General features: G+C 54.9%; 1 protein-coding gene across 1 annotated transcript in view; it reads right to left on the reverse strand.

Moving 5' to 3' along the window:
* Positions 1–894: 894 nt before the first annotated feature.
* MASP1 (MBL associated serine protease 1) overlaps positions 895–15,775 on the reverse strand; it is a 69,200-nt gene continuing 54,319 nt past the window's right edge. Inside the window, exons 11-16 of the mRNA XM_054039417.1 lie at positions 15,567–15,701; positions 9,428–9,541; positions 8,728–8,913; positions 7,572–7,639; positions 4,642–4,741; positions 895–2,925 (exon numbers count right to left, since the gene is read on the reverse strand). Of these exons, the coding sequence (XP_053895392.1) occupies positions 2,735–2,925; positions 4,642–4,741; positions 7,572–7,639; positions 8,728–8,913; positions 9,428–9,541; positions 15,567–15,701 (794 nt within the window). The 3' untranslated portion in view covers positions 895–2,734. The remainder of the gene's footprint in view (positions 2,926–4,641; positions 4,742–7,571; positions 7,640–8,727; positions 8,914–9,427; positions 9,542–15,566; positions 15,702–15,775) is intronic.

Below are 15,775 nucleotides of genomic sequence, written 5' to 3' on the forward strand. Positions count from 1 at the left end.
TCTCCTGTATCACAGACCTGAGTGAGTGTTGTAAGGGTGAGTCTCACCTGGCTTGGGGTTTTGCCTGGCTGAGCTGAGATCTCTCACCTCACAACAGGTCACCCCATTCTTCCCTTCCACTGTCTTTTCTGGGAAGTAACCCAGTGGCCTTCTACCTGCCATCCCCCCCATGCCCCCGATATCTCCCCCATCCTGAATTCCTCAGGGGAGAAAGACAGCCAGTAAGGTTGTATCACCAGGGTCTCTCAGAGGTCAGTGTCTGGCCCACTCCCCATTCTATGGCAGAGAGCTGACCCCTCCACTCAAGACATGGCAGGGAAGTAGAGGCACTGGTTGGTTTTCAGCTAGTTTGATGTGAAATGTACTTTTCTGGGACAGTAGCTGCTTGCTACTTGCCCAGCCAGATTGTTAATTTCTGTTATTCTCTCTGTTCTCAGCCTATGTGCAGCTACCTCCCCGCTGGCTGCCGAGTGCTTCTTTAAGGCTGTTACAAGGTTATAAATACTCGAACTGCAAGGTGCAAGCCATAGTCATTTTTAACAAACCCTGTTCACCTGCAGTTGTAGAGACCTGCTTCCGATCTTCCTTCCTGAGCGATGCTAGAAGAACAATAGCTAAACGGCGGCCCTTACGGTAGCTCAAAGGCAAGAGAGAATACGAGCCCAGGTATTACACAGGTCGCGTTGGAGTGCTGCACATGCGCTGTGTTTCCTATATGTTGCATACATCTTCTATGTGCTTGAGGTGTTTTTTGCATGTGTTACATGTTGCATCTTGCAAGGATCACTGTGTGTTTGGCTTGCCCGCTGTGGACTGACTGAGTCGACCGGGTCTGGTGGACCTTTCAGACCATGCCAACGAAGCCAGGAAAAGCCGACGCTGAAGCTGGCAGAGTTGACAGAATGGGGAGCTTTATTACGTGATCATTGCAGCCTTTTGGTACCCGACTGGTGAGCATCATCCAGCAGGAGCCATGGTGACCTAGGGCCTGATTCAAAGCCCATTGAAATTTGCATCTGTCTGTTGAGTTCAGTGGGTTTGGATTGATCCTGTGGGCACCGGTTGTCTCAGCATCACCTAATTTTAATAGGCTTTAATTAGAGTATCAGACAGGTAACTCCTCAAGTGCAAATGCTAACTGCCACCGGCAGGCCTGTGTATTCCAGTAGGCAGTGGGTCTGACCCGGCTGCTGCTCTGTCAGGGGGAGTTTTGTTACTGGTTTCAAGGGGGGCAGAATCAGGGCATAGATTTGGACAAAGTTCCGCTCGCTGTAACCACCCCCTCTTTCCTTGGTATGAATATTGGGTGTTGAAAGAATAACATTGTTTAACCTGTGGGTTACTGAGACGCAGCTGCCTGCTAGAGACAACAAAGTCATTGGGAAAGGGAATGGAGAAGTTAGAGCCAAATTTAGAGCCCATCTAACAAGCATGGGTTGTACGCTGAGGAAAGAACTTGAAACATCCAAGGGTCTAGGACCCTTTTGCTTTGGCAGATCCTGAATTTGGAGTGGCTGCATGTTTTGAAAGACATTCTTCTGCCTAGGTAAAAATTCACCCCTGGGCAGACCCGGACATGCCACCTAAGTCCCACTTATGACTTAAATGTGATATAGATCTTGTGTTGGCTTTACACAGAGGGGTGAATTTCATCCACTCTATTCCCAGAAGGAGTATCTTTCTCAGGCTTGTGTCTGTAATTTTCACTCCATGCATCTGAAGAAATGTTTTTTACCCACGAAAGCTTATGGCAAAATAAATCTGTTAGTCTTTAAGATGCCACCGAACTCCTCGTGGTTTTTGTGGATACAGACTAACAAGGCTACCCCCTGATACTATCTTTTTCGGGGTTGATCCTGGAAATATTACTGGGCATAGTACATCTCTACCCCGATATAACACGACCCGATATAGCATGAATTCGGATATAATGCGGTAAAGCAGTGCTCCGGGGAGGGGGGGGGGGGAGGGGGAGCGGGGCTGCGCACTCTGGCGGATCAAAGCAAGTTGGATATAATGCAGTTTCACCTATAACGCAGTAAGATTTTTTGGCTCCCGAGGACAGCTTTATATCGGGGTAGAGGTGTACTTTGAATGCTCCCATTAGCATCACAGTAGGGAATACTTCAGTATTTGCAGCATTGGGCCCTTTGCTTGCATACCATAGGCTGCCAATTAATTAGAAGCACTTTACAAATATTCAATGGTCTTAAAAATAATTATTTGGTTTCAGGAGCAAACTTTCCTTTGCAGTGTTTCATAACAGAGAAGTTTTGCAAAACCCCAGCTTTTTAAAAACAAAAAAAAAAGTCTCATGGGCTTTGTAAAACCCCAAACTCTGGCAGGATTCCCCCCAGTCTAAATCATTAGTATTGATTATGGCATCAGGTTTATCCTGTCCTTTCCTGGTAAGCGCACAGTTACAAGGAATTGCAGAGTTGTCCGTGCGTGGCTGTCGGTGCCTGGAAACCAAAGGGAAATTGACTTATCCCTGCAGAGATGGGCTCAGGTCACAGATCAGTTCAGGTAGGTGCAGGAATCCAGTCTCGGCCTTTCCTGCCACTATATTTACACTCTGAGGCATCCAAGGCATCTCCCTGAGGTGGCTTTTTTGGCAGAAATTGGAACGACCCATTTATGTATCACCGACTTCATTGTCTGCTGCAGACCTGGCAAACTTGCTGCACCTCCCAGCTGTTCTCACCTAGCCGGGGTTGTGAGCAGGTCAGAGAATTCAATATTCCACCCCAGTGACCTGCTGAATCCAGGCCAAGCTCTTGGACACGCTGGAGTACACTCCATATCGATCGTTCTGCCCGCATCCATCTCCCCAGGACACCGTGCCAATCAGCTGCCAGTGGTTATTCTGGTTGCTTAATGTGACCATGGGCCCCCCTGAATCTCCGCTACAAGCGTCTTTTCCTCCTGCAGGAAGAAGAGAAGGTTGGTCATTTCTGGGGTGCCCAAGGGACCCAAACGTGCTGCAGACTTTGCAAATTGCTACTTCAAAGTTACGGACAGGGTTAGCCGCGTGCCCCCACTAAAATGCAGCCACCTCTGAGTGGCAAACTTGGCAACTCTTTACCAGCGCACAGCAAGGCTGAGAAGCGATTTAAGACAGGAAAGGAGGAAGAATTCTGGACCTAGTTGAAACTAAAGGAGAAATAGAGGGAGGCAGAATGACCCAACCTAAAATTTGGCCAGGACATCAGAGTTAACACTCTGATATGGAAAGTAGTGTAGAACTTTTAGTGACTACATGTGGCCAGGACCTTGGTTTGATGTTTCATGCAAAGTAGGGTGACCAGATGTCCCAAATTTATAAGGACAATCCTGATGTTTGGGGCTTTGTCTTACATAAGCACCTATTACTTCCCACCCGTCCTGATTTTTCACACTTGGTATCTGGTCACCCCAATCCAAAGACATCCAGCACAGGAGAAAATATGGGTTAACTTCTCAAGCTGGTTTCAAGGAGATGTGAAAACCAGGTGTTAAGATGTGACCACATCTTATCAGGAAACAGGAGCTGGCATTGTATGGGCAAATCTATCTGTCTGGAACCAAACCGGATGCTGCGTCCCCTTTGATTCCCTTGCAGGAGCTGCATGGAGTAAACCTCTGTCCATAGCCCATCCCCACTGCGGAACTTCCCAGAGTTCATGGCTGTAAGGCCAGACGGTGAGCATCCGTTCTGATGTCCCGTCCGACGCAGGCCAGGGCAGCTCACCCAGGAATTCCTGACAACAGCCCAATAACTTTTGGTTGCATTAGATCAGAGATTTTCAAAGTGTGGGGCATGACCCCATCAAAGGTGTAAGGGGGAGGGATAGCTCGGTGGTTTGAGCATTGGCCTGCTAAACCCAGGGTTGTGAGTTCAATCTTTGAGGGGGGCATTTAGAGATCTGGGGCAAAAATCTGTCAGGGATGGTTCTCTGTGCATCTCTTGGTCCTGTTGTGAAGGCAGCGGACTAGACTCAAGGTTCCTTCTAGTTCTACACTTCTATGATTTCATGACCGGACAGGGCTGCGCTGAAGGGTCAGAGTCAGCAGAGGGATCTGTCTGGATGGGAAGCAGGAGGGGCTCCGTATAGGCCGTCTCGGCTGCCAGGATCAGGCTCCCTGCCCATCTTGCTCCCCCACGGCTGCAACCACAAAGTGCAGTCACCCTCCTCTTCTGGAGAGGCAGACACAGACTCTGAGTGAGGGGCTGCAGCTACACCCTGGGAGTACTGCTCTTTCCCTGCCAGACAGAGCCCCCTGCTGGCCCCAGCCCTTCAGCACAGCCTCAGGGCACAGAGCCCCATCCGGGTCCCCTGACGGATAGCACCTGTGCGGGGGAAGCAGATGGGGCCATGCTGATGGGTCACACCACGGAGTGGGTCAGCACAAGGGCTGTGCATCTCTTCAATCCACTGTAAGCTCTGCTGGGTGGTGCGTAAGCCTCGAGCTGGCCTCTGCACAGGGTGACGTGCCCTCTGCCCCCTCTTCAGATGAGGAGTTGGTAAAGAGCTGTGACCCCCTTCGAGTTCACCCCCTCGCCAGGTGTCTAACAGGCAGCATGAGGGTGAGACCTTCCCGCTGGGGCGGATGGAAGGACACCCTGGCACCAAAGCTGGTTTGTTTAGAAGGAAGCTGCACCTTCTTTCTCTCCAGCGCAGATCATATCATCCGTCACCTTTTTCTTCAGCCTCCCATAGGCTTCCTGGCACAATGCGTGGTCAGTGAGTGGGATCTCAATCTGCAAGACAGGAAAAACAGTTAGTTACCAGGTGCCCATTGGCTAGCGGCGGCCCCTGCTGTACCTACGTAGGCTTGGAAGGATCAGATTTGTAGTGGTAAATGTCACTAAATCTCACACACCGAACTCTGTAGACACACAAACCGCACACACACAAACCAACGGAAAAATATTTCCGTGAAGAGCAACTGAAATTCACACGTGGCCCAAGTCAGAAAAATGCTGCTTGAGAACTTGTGAGTGTTTGAGTCGAGGCTAAAATGTTGACATCTGATGGTCGCAGTTTGCATCTTAATGGTTTATAAAGCTTTCACTTTTGGAATCTCAGACTCAACTGGCATGAAATAATTGTCTGAGACCCACCTTTGCCTGAACGGCCCAGGATTTCCCACACCTGTGAATATTTAAATTGATAAAAATTGCAAAAAAAAAAGCGTATAAATAAACACCGATATTATCCACTGAAATGATAAAGAAAACACAAATTGAGTTCTGCAAGCACCTCCCCCACCTTCTCTTTCTAATATCCTGGGACTGACACAGCTACAACTACAGAAGCCCAAACATCCTTTATTCTTTGTTATCCGCACCCTTGGCTGGGGCTCGGAAACAGGGATCGAACCCGGAACATCTAGATCCCAAAGCAAAAGTGCCTAGTGCTTGAGCCAAAGGATCCTTCCCCCCGTACTCAACACTGTAGCAGGTTTCTTAATTGCTACATGGCCAAGCCACTGTCAGAGGGGTCAGACCACCACGACAAGTCGGTGTGGGGCATACACCTGTAACCACATCAGTTAACCTATAGAAATCAGAGATGGAGAAGACCCAGCTCCTTGTGTATACTGAAAGCTTCCTCATCATGTCCTACTAGAAGAGGGCAGGTGTGGGCGTTCACGCCGAATGCCTTCACGCAAAGGGTCTAATCCTGCCCTCAGATACGTGTCTGCAGTTCCCGTTCACACTCGTGTGTTTGACCACAGAGTGTGGCCCAAAGAGCGATGGAACAGGGAGCCAGCTGGAAAAGCCGCCGGCATGAGTAAATCCAGTAATGGAAGGGACGAACACAGCTTAGGAACAGGAAGGGACACGAGGACACAGCTAAGCAGAGGTGGTGGGATGAGGAGGTGGACGTGAGGCTCCGAGGTGCCAGATGATTATGGGCTCTCCCAATATTTGCCAAAAGGTGTAATAAACCCTCCCTGATCTGCTCTGGTCTCCACTGCATTGCTCCCTGCCCCCATCACCCCACCAGTGCCGCAGCCTCATCCATGCACTTGTCTGCTTCTCCCACTCACCGCGTTGCACCTTCTTCCATGCTGCCCTCCGAGAACTGATCTGCAAGGCCACAACATGGCCTCCTTTCAGACCCACCCCTACCACGATGGCTACAAGAAACTGGCCCGCTAACCACGGATAGGTTGAGGGCGACTGTGTATTTTTTTCTAAAACACACACACACACGCTACCTATCCTTGATTGTCTCCCGCGCTCTTCTTGACTTGGTAGGTTTTGTCTACACTGCAATCCCAAGTGTGACTCTGGATCAGGTAGACAGACCCATGCTAGCTTTACCCGTGCTAGCCTGGTGAAAAATATCAGTGGAGATGCAGTAGCGCAGGCTACAGCGTGAGCTGTGTGAACATGCCAGAAACCCTGGGAACACGCTCCCATTGCTGAATTCAAACAGGAGTTATTGGTGGGACGTCCGAGGGCCTGTGTTATACAGGAGGTTTGACTAAGTGATGACAGGGGTTCCTTCAGGCCTTGAAATCTAATCAGTGAATGCACACACACCTCAGATTGCTGTGGAGACAAGCCGTTAGATTTTTAAGCTCTTCAAGGCAAGGACCACGTGTTCCTGTGTATGTGGACAGCCCTTGACCACGTTGTGGGCACCACCATCATCCAAACAAATAATAATTATGCTCCATGGGCTACACTGGCACCATGAGATCTGCCTGTAGGTCCCCCAGCACCTCCTGTTGGGGTTTGTCTGGGAAAAGGATGACTAGGACGAGCCATCTGGGCTGACCCGCAAACTAAGATCACACTGAAGCAACAGGTGAGGCCTGGTGGGGCTAGAGTGAGTCGAATATACCATGTTCCCATTTGATGCAGCATTCATGAACAGCCTGTTGTAAAGGGAGAGAAAGCCAAGCCATTTGGATTCCATTAGCACAGCTGATCTTACACGTCTCCAGTTGATGCTGAAGATTTGACCTGCTTCTCCTTTGGACTCTGCTGCTGGCAGCCTGGTCCGCAATCGATGTCTTTCAAAGCCCCCGACGCCTCATAGCCGAGTGAAGCGGTTGAGCAAAGCGCTCGTGTTTGCTCATTGCTCAACACGTGTCTGTTGGTTTCTCCCAGGTCGCCGGCCGCATGCAGTGATTTGGGGGAAATGATGCTAGGCCGAGAGGTGGGTTTACTCCCGTTCAAGGCCCTGGTGGCTGTTTGACTGCAGCGGTGTACCCAACAGGCATGGAGTTTGGAGCCACTCTGGCTTTAGACAGATGCATTTTTCTGCAGAGTTTTCCAGGCAAGGCACTACCAGGATTCCAGCAGCCCTTGCACTGCATTGACGGCAGCACTTCCTGCCGTGTCCGTGGTGCTGCTCGGCTCCCAGCGCTGGACAAAACGAACTCTCACTCGGCTGCCGAGAAGGAGGCCAGCACCAGCATCCTCGTTTTACAGCTGCGGTAGCTGAGGCACACAGAGGGGAAGTGACATGCCCAAGGTCACAGAGGAGGCCGGTGTCAGAGGCAGGACGCTAGACCCCCATCCCTGTGCTCCGGCCCCTAGATCCTGGTATTCTCAGGTTAATAATTCTCACCTCCATCAAGGCTTCAGGGCGTTTTTTCAAGAATTCCTTCCCCCATCCGCTGACAATGACCATGGCATCTGAAAGCAAAATCAAGAAGAGTTTGCTAGCGAAGGGATACTCGGGTGTGGGAAGAGGATTCTGCTATTAACTGGACCCTGCTGAACATGGCAGTGAATCAGACTATGTGAAGCCATTCTTTCACTACCCCAGAACTGGCCTGTGCCCAGGCAACTGTTAGTTCCCTCAAAGCAGATTTTGTATCCAACGTGCCTGGTTTGTTTTACAAGAGGAGTCCAGGGCAGGTGTATAAATTCCTTTCATGTAGCCCGCTGCATCGTTAATCCTTAAAAGTGCATCCTTCCACTTAGCTGCTCTGATATTGGCCTGAGGCACTGATCCTAGCTTGTAAGTCCCCTCTTCCGAAACTAGGTGCAGTGAGGGTCACAAGCAAAGCAGGTCTCGGGAGGGACGGCTGCCTGGGGAGATGTGGGGCTCACACATATGGCGAGCGGTTCTTGAGACAGTCTGTGTCTGACTGTCTCAGGCAGAGGAGATGCCTTTTGGAACAGTCCTCTGTCCCCTTTGCCCAGAGACAACGGGATAAAGAACACAGCAGCCAGGAGAACCAGAGAGAAAGGAAAAACTCCGGGGGTTGGATCAAAGAATCACATGGGTCAGAGCTGGGCACCTCTAGGTCATTTAGTCCATCCTGATCCCAAGTCAAGCTTGTCCCTATCGCGTATTTGCTAGCACTTTGTCCAGTGACTGACATGAAGGACCATCCAAACCTCCCTTGGGGAGATAATGCCATCATCCCATAACAAACTGCCCACAGCTAGGCTGGGTGTCGTGAAAATCTTTCTAGCCTTTGGATCAGTTTTGCCCCATGGCCTCTCACTAATAGCCCCTTGAGGCACCATAAGCACTTCCTCTCCACCCTCCTTGGGGTCTCTGTCTTGCACATATCTTTTGGTTACCACCTCGGTCTGTGTTTAGCCTGGCAGTTGGGCTTTATGGCCTGCTCGCAGCAGGAGCGACCAACCGATTGGCACCTCTGCAAGGTCAGTCCCTGAATCTCAAGAGCTGTAGCCAGTTTTCTGTTGCCCGTTTCGGAGCTGGCCCACCACTGTCCCTGGGTGGGCGAGGAGAGAGAGCCAGCTCTTGCCTTTGTGGTGCGAGCCATCAGGAAAGCAAATCGGCATCACGTAATCATTCAGCACTGCCTGCTCAGACAGCTCCACCAGGCCTATGTCGTACTCCAAGGTGGCCGCCCTGTAGGAGGGGTGGATGATGATGTTCTTCGGCTGCAGCTGCTGCTCCGTGTCGTCTTGCTTTAAAGTCCGGTGTTTCCCTGTGAAGGAAGGAGGGCCAGGGAGAGGTGGCTACATGCAGTTATGGGAGGCCATCACCCTGCCTTCCCAAAGGGGAGGGAATTCCCATTAAAGTCGTTCGGGGGCTTGGAGAAGCAAATAGCTCAGAGCAGGACACATCCTAGCAAATTTGTGCCTGGCAGACATAACATATCATCATGGCACAACTAGCTTGTGGGGCTCCCACGGCAGGGAACCCAGCTTAGCAGGCGGGGGCAGAGAGGAGCCACAGAGAACATCAGACGCTGTATATTGAAGGGTTCCTGGAGGAAGTGGTGAGCCAGTGTGTGAACCAAGGACACACACAGCAATCGCACAGGGGAATGGCATGAAGGGTGCTGGCCTGAGCCCACTTTGCCTTTAATTACCCAGGCCATGGGATCATGGGAGATGGCCATGCCTCTGCCCGCCTGGAGGACCACATAGCCAGTGACCTGTCTCTGCCCCATGGCCACCCCTTGAGCCAGTGTGCAGTGCGGATTGCTGGTCACTCACCCAGTATTATTCTGAATGATGAAGGGCTGAGAACATCCGAGCTGCGGAACACTGGGTTCTCCGGTTCCAGTTCCTCGTGGAGGCAGTGAGCAGCAGTGACAATCCATTTGGTTCCTAGAACATAACAGAGTCAGCACATCTGTCCAGTCCAGCGCAGTCCCCACCCATGGGATAGCTCACAACACCCGTCCAACCCAGTCCCCACCCACGGGATAGCTCACAACACCCGTCCAGCCCAGTCCCCACCCCCGGGATAGCTCACAACACCCGTCCAGCCCAGTCCCCACCCACGGGATAGCTCACAACACCCGTCCAACCCAGTCCCCACCCACGGGATAGCTCACAACGCCCGTCCAGCCCAGTCCCCACCCACGGGATAGCTCACAACGCCCGTCCAGCCCAGTCCCCGCCCATGGGATAGCTCACAACACCCGTCCAGCCCAGTCCCCAACCACGGGATAGCTCACAACACCCGTCCAGCCCAGTCCCCGCCCATGGGATAACTCACAACACCCGTCCAGCCCAGTCCCCACCCACAGGATAGCTCACAACGCCCGTCCAGCCCAGTCCCCACCCACGGGGTAGCTCACAACGCCCGTCCAGCCCAGTCCTCACCCACGGGATAGCTCACAACGCCCGTCCAGCCCAATCCCCGCTCATGGGATAGCTCACAACACCCATCCAGCCCAGTCCCCACCCACGGGATAGTTCACAACATGCATCCAGCCCAGTCCCCACCCCTGGGATAGCTCACAACACCCGTCCAGCCCAGTCCCCAACCATGGGATAGCTCACAACACCCGTCCAGCCCAGTCCCCTCCCATTGTATAGCTCACAACACCCGTCCAGCCCAGTCCCCAACCACGGGATAGCTCACAACACCCGTCCAGCCCAGTCCCCAACCCTGGGATAGCTCACAACACCCGTCCAGCCGAGTCCCCACCCACGGGATAGTTCACAACACCCGTCCAGCCCAGTCCCCAACCACGGAATAGCTCACAACACCCGTCCAGCCCAGTCCCCACCCACGGGATAGCTTACAACACCCATCCAGCCCAGTCCCCACCCACGGGATAGCTCACAACACCCGTCCAGCCCAGTCCCCACCCACGGGATAGCTCACAACGCCCGTCCAGCCCAGTCCCCACCCATGGGATAGTTCACAACACCCGTCCAGCCCAGTCCCCAACCACGGGATAGCTCACAACGCCCGTCCAGCCCAGTCCTCACCCACGGGATAGCTCACAACGCCCGTCCAGCCCAGTCCCCAACCACGGGATAGCTCACAACACCCGTCCAGCCCAGTCCCCACCCATGGGATAGCTCACAACACCCGTCCAGCCCAGTCCCCACCCGTGGGATAGCTCACAACACCCGTCCAACCCAGTCCCCACCCACGGGATAGCTCACAACGCCCGTCCAGCCCAGTCCCCGCCCACAGGGATAGCTCACAACACCCATCCAGCCCAGTCCCCACCCCTGGGATAGCTCACAACACCCGTCCAGCCCAGTCCCCTCCCATTGTATAGCTCACAACACCCGTCCAGCCCAGTCCCCAACCACGGGATAGCTCACAACACCCGTCCAGCCCAGTCCCCACCCACGGGATAGCTCACAACGCCCGTCCAACCCAGTCCCCACCCATGGGATAATTCACAACACCCGTCCAGCCCAGTCCCCAACCACGGGATAGCTCACAACGCCCGTCCAGCCCAGTTCTTCACCCCGGGATAGCTCACAACGCCCGTCCAGCCCAGTCCTCACCCACGGGATAGCTCACAACGCCCGTCCAGCCCAGTCCCCACCCACGGGATAGTTCACAACGCCCGTCCAGCCCAGTCCCCGCCCACAGGGATAGCTCACAACACCCATCCAGCCCAGTCCCCACCCCTGGGATAGCTCACAACACCCATCCAGACCAGTCCCCACCCCTGGGATAGCTCACAACACCCGTCCAACCCAGTCCCCACCCACGGGATAGCTCACAACGCCCGTCCAGCCCAGTCCCCGCCCACAGGGATAGCTCACAACACCCATCCAGCCCAGTCCCCACCCCTGGGATAGCTCACAACACCCGTCCAGCCCAGTCCCCTCCCATTGTATAGCTCACAACACCCGTCCAGCCCAGTCCCCAACCACGGGATAGCTCACAACACCCGTCCAGCCCAGTCCCCACCCACGGGATAGCTCACAACACCCGTCCAGCCCAGTCCCCACCCACGGGATAGCTCACAACGCCCGTCCAGCCCAGTCCCCACCCATGGGATAGTTCACAACACCCGTCCAGCCCAGTCCCCAACCACGGGATAGCTCACAACGCCCGTCCAGCCCAGTTCTTCACCCCGGGATAGCTCACAACGCCCGTCCAGCCCAGTCCTCACCCACGGGATAGCTCACAACGCCCGTCCAGCCCAGTCCCCACCCACGGGATAGTTCACAACGCCCGTCCAGCCCAGTCCCCAACCACGGGATAGCTCACAACACCCGTCCAGCCCAGTCCCCACCCACGGGATAGCTCACAACACCCGTCCAGCCCAGTCCCCACCCGTGGGATAGCTCACAACACCCGTCCAACCCAGTCCCCACCCACGGGATAGCTCACAACGCCCGTCCAGCCCAGTCCCCGCCCACAGGGATAGCTCACAACACCCATCCAGCCCAGTCCCCAACCATGGGATAGCTCACAACACCCGTCCAGCCCAGTCCCCTCCCATTGTATAGCTCACAACACCCGTCCAGCCCAGTCCCCAACCACGGGATAGCTCACAACACCCGTCCAGCCCAGTCCCCAACCCTGGGATAGCTCACAACACCCGTCCAGCCGAGTCCCCACCCACGGGATAGCTCACAACGCCCGTCCAGCCCAGTCCCCAACCACGGGATAGCTCACAACGCCCGTCCAGCCCAGTCCCCACCCACGGGATAGCTCACAACACGCATCCAGCCCAGTCCCCGCCCATGGGATAGTTCACAACACCCGTCCAGCCCAGTCCCCACTCACGGGATAGCTCACAACACCCATCCAGCCCAGTCCCCACTCACGGGATAGCTCACAACGCCCGTCCAGCCCAGTCCCCACCCACGGGATAGTTCACAACATGCATCCAGCCCAGTCCCCACTCACGGGATAGTTCACAACACCCATCCAGCCCAGTCCCCACTCACGGGATAGTTCACAACACCCGTCCAGCCCAGTCCCCAACCACGGAATAGCTCACAACACCCGTCCAGCCCAGTCCCCACCCACGGGATAGCTTACAACACCCATCCAGCCCAGTCCCCACCCACGGGATAGCTCACAACACCCGTCCAGCCCAGTCCCCACCCACGGGATAGTTCACAACACCCGTCCAGCCCAGTCCTCACCCACGGGATAGCTCACAACACCCGTCCAGCCCAGTCCCCAACCATGGGATAGCTAACAACAGCATCCAGACCAGTCCTCACCCACGGGATAGCTCACAACGCTCGTCCAGCCCAGTCCCCACCCACGGGATAGTTCACAACACCCGTCCAGCCCAGTCCCCACCCATGGGATAGTTCACAACACCCGTCCAGCCCAGTCCCCAACCACGGGATAGCTCACAACACCCATCCAGCCCAGTCCCCACCCATGGGATAGCTCACAACACCTGTCCAGCCCAGTCCCCACCCACGGGATAGTTCACAACACCCGTCCAGCCCAGTCCCCAACCACGGAATAGCTCACAACACCCGTCCAGCCCAGTCCCCACCCACGGGATAGCTCACAACACGCATTCAGCCCAGTCCCCACCCATGGGATAGCTCACAACACCTGTCCAGCCCAGTCCCCACCCACGGGATAGCTCACAACACACATTCAGCCCAGTCCCCACCCACGGGATAGCTCACAACACGCATTCAGCCCAGTCCCCACCCATGGGATAGCTCACAACACCCGACCTCCTCTCGAACAATAACCCTGCTTATAAAGTACATGGCACCTTTTATCTATGGCTCTGCGGGCACTTTACACAGATCAGTGACATCTCTCAACACCTCTGCTCCATGGGGAGCACCACGCTGAGAAAACATTGGATGCCCTCCAGGCCATCTGCTGCTTTCGAAGGGTTTCTTGGTCCCCAGGGCTGGGCGGTTGTGGCATCTGAACTCCTTCTGCGGAGGGGTGTGTGTGTGTGTCACACACACTAGGGCCAGGCACTGCTTACACCCAAGTGGGACGCAGACCCCGTGTGCTGGACTCTGGGTTGAACTGGGGCTCACGTGGGAGGGAGGCTTTGTGCTGAATTTCACCCCATGCGCAGAGGGGCTGCTCCACACTCCTGGGGCACGGGGCTGAAAACAAGCGAGAGGCCGCCAAAGCCCACTCACCCTAAGGGGAGTCCCAGCTCTCAGGGCCTTCTAGGAGGGGAGCCCTGAGACCCGCTACTGGCTGGTCAAAGGAAACAGCTGGCAAGAAGGTGGCCAAAGAGCCGCTGATCCATCAAACTAACCCAGGAGTTGCTCAGCAGGAGGCGGTCTCCTGCTCCCCACTGCCCCGAGATGGCGCCCATCCAACCCAGCCACCCCGCTCCTGTCGGTATTTCGTGTGTGTGGGGGGGAGAGTTCCATGAGTCTTTGCAAGGAAACCAGCGGGCAGCACTAGGTCGTTCTGCTCCCCCGCCGCTGGGGGCAGAGCCCACGCGGGAGCTCCAGGCAAGGTAAGCAGTAGGCACAGAATTCGCACAGAGGGTCTCAGTCCCCCTGCACGCCCAGGCCTTGTCATGCAAGAGTTCAAGGTCTGCACAGGGACCAGGCATATCTGACACGGTCTGACACTTGGGCCTCAGCCTGCTAATGCAGCTCGGAGGTGCTCATTCCCCTCCTAGGCCTCCCCGCAGGAGTGACCGTGCTATGCAGGATCGAACCCCGCAGCATAGGTTTAAAGCAGAGCATATCTTTGCTTCAAAAGTAGTATTATTTTCACACAGCGCACAGTCAACCTGTGGAACTCCTTGCCAGAGGACATTGTGAAGGCCAAGACTATAACAGGGTTCAAAAAAGAACTAGATAAGTTCATGGAGGATAGGTCCATCAATGGCTATTAGCCAGGCTGGGCAGGGATGGTGTCCCTAGCCTCTGTTTGCCAGAAGCTGGGAATGGGCGACAGGGGATGGATCACTTGATTCCCTGTTCTGTTCATTCCCTCTGGGGCACCTGGCATTGGCCACTGTTGGAAGACAGGATACTGGGCTAGATGGACCTTTGGCCTGACCCAGTATGGCCGTTCTTACGTTCTTATATCTCCTTTATAGCCCATCCCCCAGCAGTGCGTGTGCTCAGACACCAGGGGCATGGCTCACTTAACAGTGGGCCTAGTGGGCCAGTCACTGGTGGGTTCATGTCTTGCGTGTGGACTCCAAACCATCCCCGTTTCTGTCCCAGGGCAGCACGAGGGGGTGTCGGAGATGCCTTTTTGGAAAAAGGTATTAAATTGTCCCCTCTGCTGGCTGCCTGGTTGGAAGTTAAGGTCGTGTTTCACCCACGGAAAAAAATTAGTGGGTGCTTAGCACCCACTGGCAGCCAGCTCCCCCTTCTCCCCACCAGTGCCTCCCGCCCGCTTGCTGCCCCGCCGAGCAGCACCTCCCCCTCCCTCCTAGCACTTGCCGCCTGCCACGATCAGCTGTTTCGCGGCATGCTGGAGGCTCTGGGAGGGAGGGGGAGGAGTGGGGATGGGGCACGCTGGGATGAGGGTGTGGAACTGGGCAGGAAATAGGCGGGGCAGGGGCAGGGGCAGGGCAGGAAGAGACGGGGCTATGGGGTGGGGGCAGGGCCTGGGGCGGAGCGGGGGTGGGAAGAGGTGGGACGGGGGTGGGGGCTTGGGGGAAGGGGTCAGGTGGGGGCAGGGCCTGGGGTGGAGCGGGGGGTTGAGCATGGCTCGGAGGAAGCCGGCACCTATGTCGTGTCTGAAGAGATGAGGGGAGAACCCTGGTGTCTGATCTGAATTTCCTTCTCCCGGTAAAACAAACTCTGCTCTCCAAGGTTGCATGGGACCCACTTCATGTAGAGACATCTTCATAGCCCTCCAGTCACTGAGCATTCAGTGTCTAACTCATGGCTTTGCAATGCACTCTGTGGTCTAATCTCAGATTACACTCAGTACCAAAGAGATTCTTACCTAGCAGAGAGCCTCCGCAGAAGGGCTGTCCTCCCCTATACAGCATGGCGATCCACGGAGATATTCCTCTCTTGGCATAGTGTCCACTGGAAATCCGGGCCAGCCAACTCCTGGAAAACTTTGGCTTCCCACACACTGAAACCGCAAGGAGTAAGGTCAGACACAAGAGAGACACAGACAAAACCCACCTGAGACGCCAAGTTTTCTAG

The sequence above is a fragment of the Malaclemys terrapin genome, chromosome 9, assembly GCF_027887155.1.
Source record: "Malaclemys terrapin pileata isolate rMalTer1 chromosome 9, rMalTer1.hap1, whole genome shotgun sequence".
In the NCBI taxonomy this organism is placed as follows: Eukaryota; Metazoa; Chordata; order Testudines; family Emydidae; genus Malaclemys; species Malaclemys terrapin.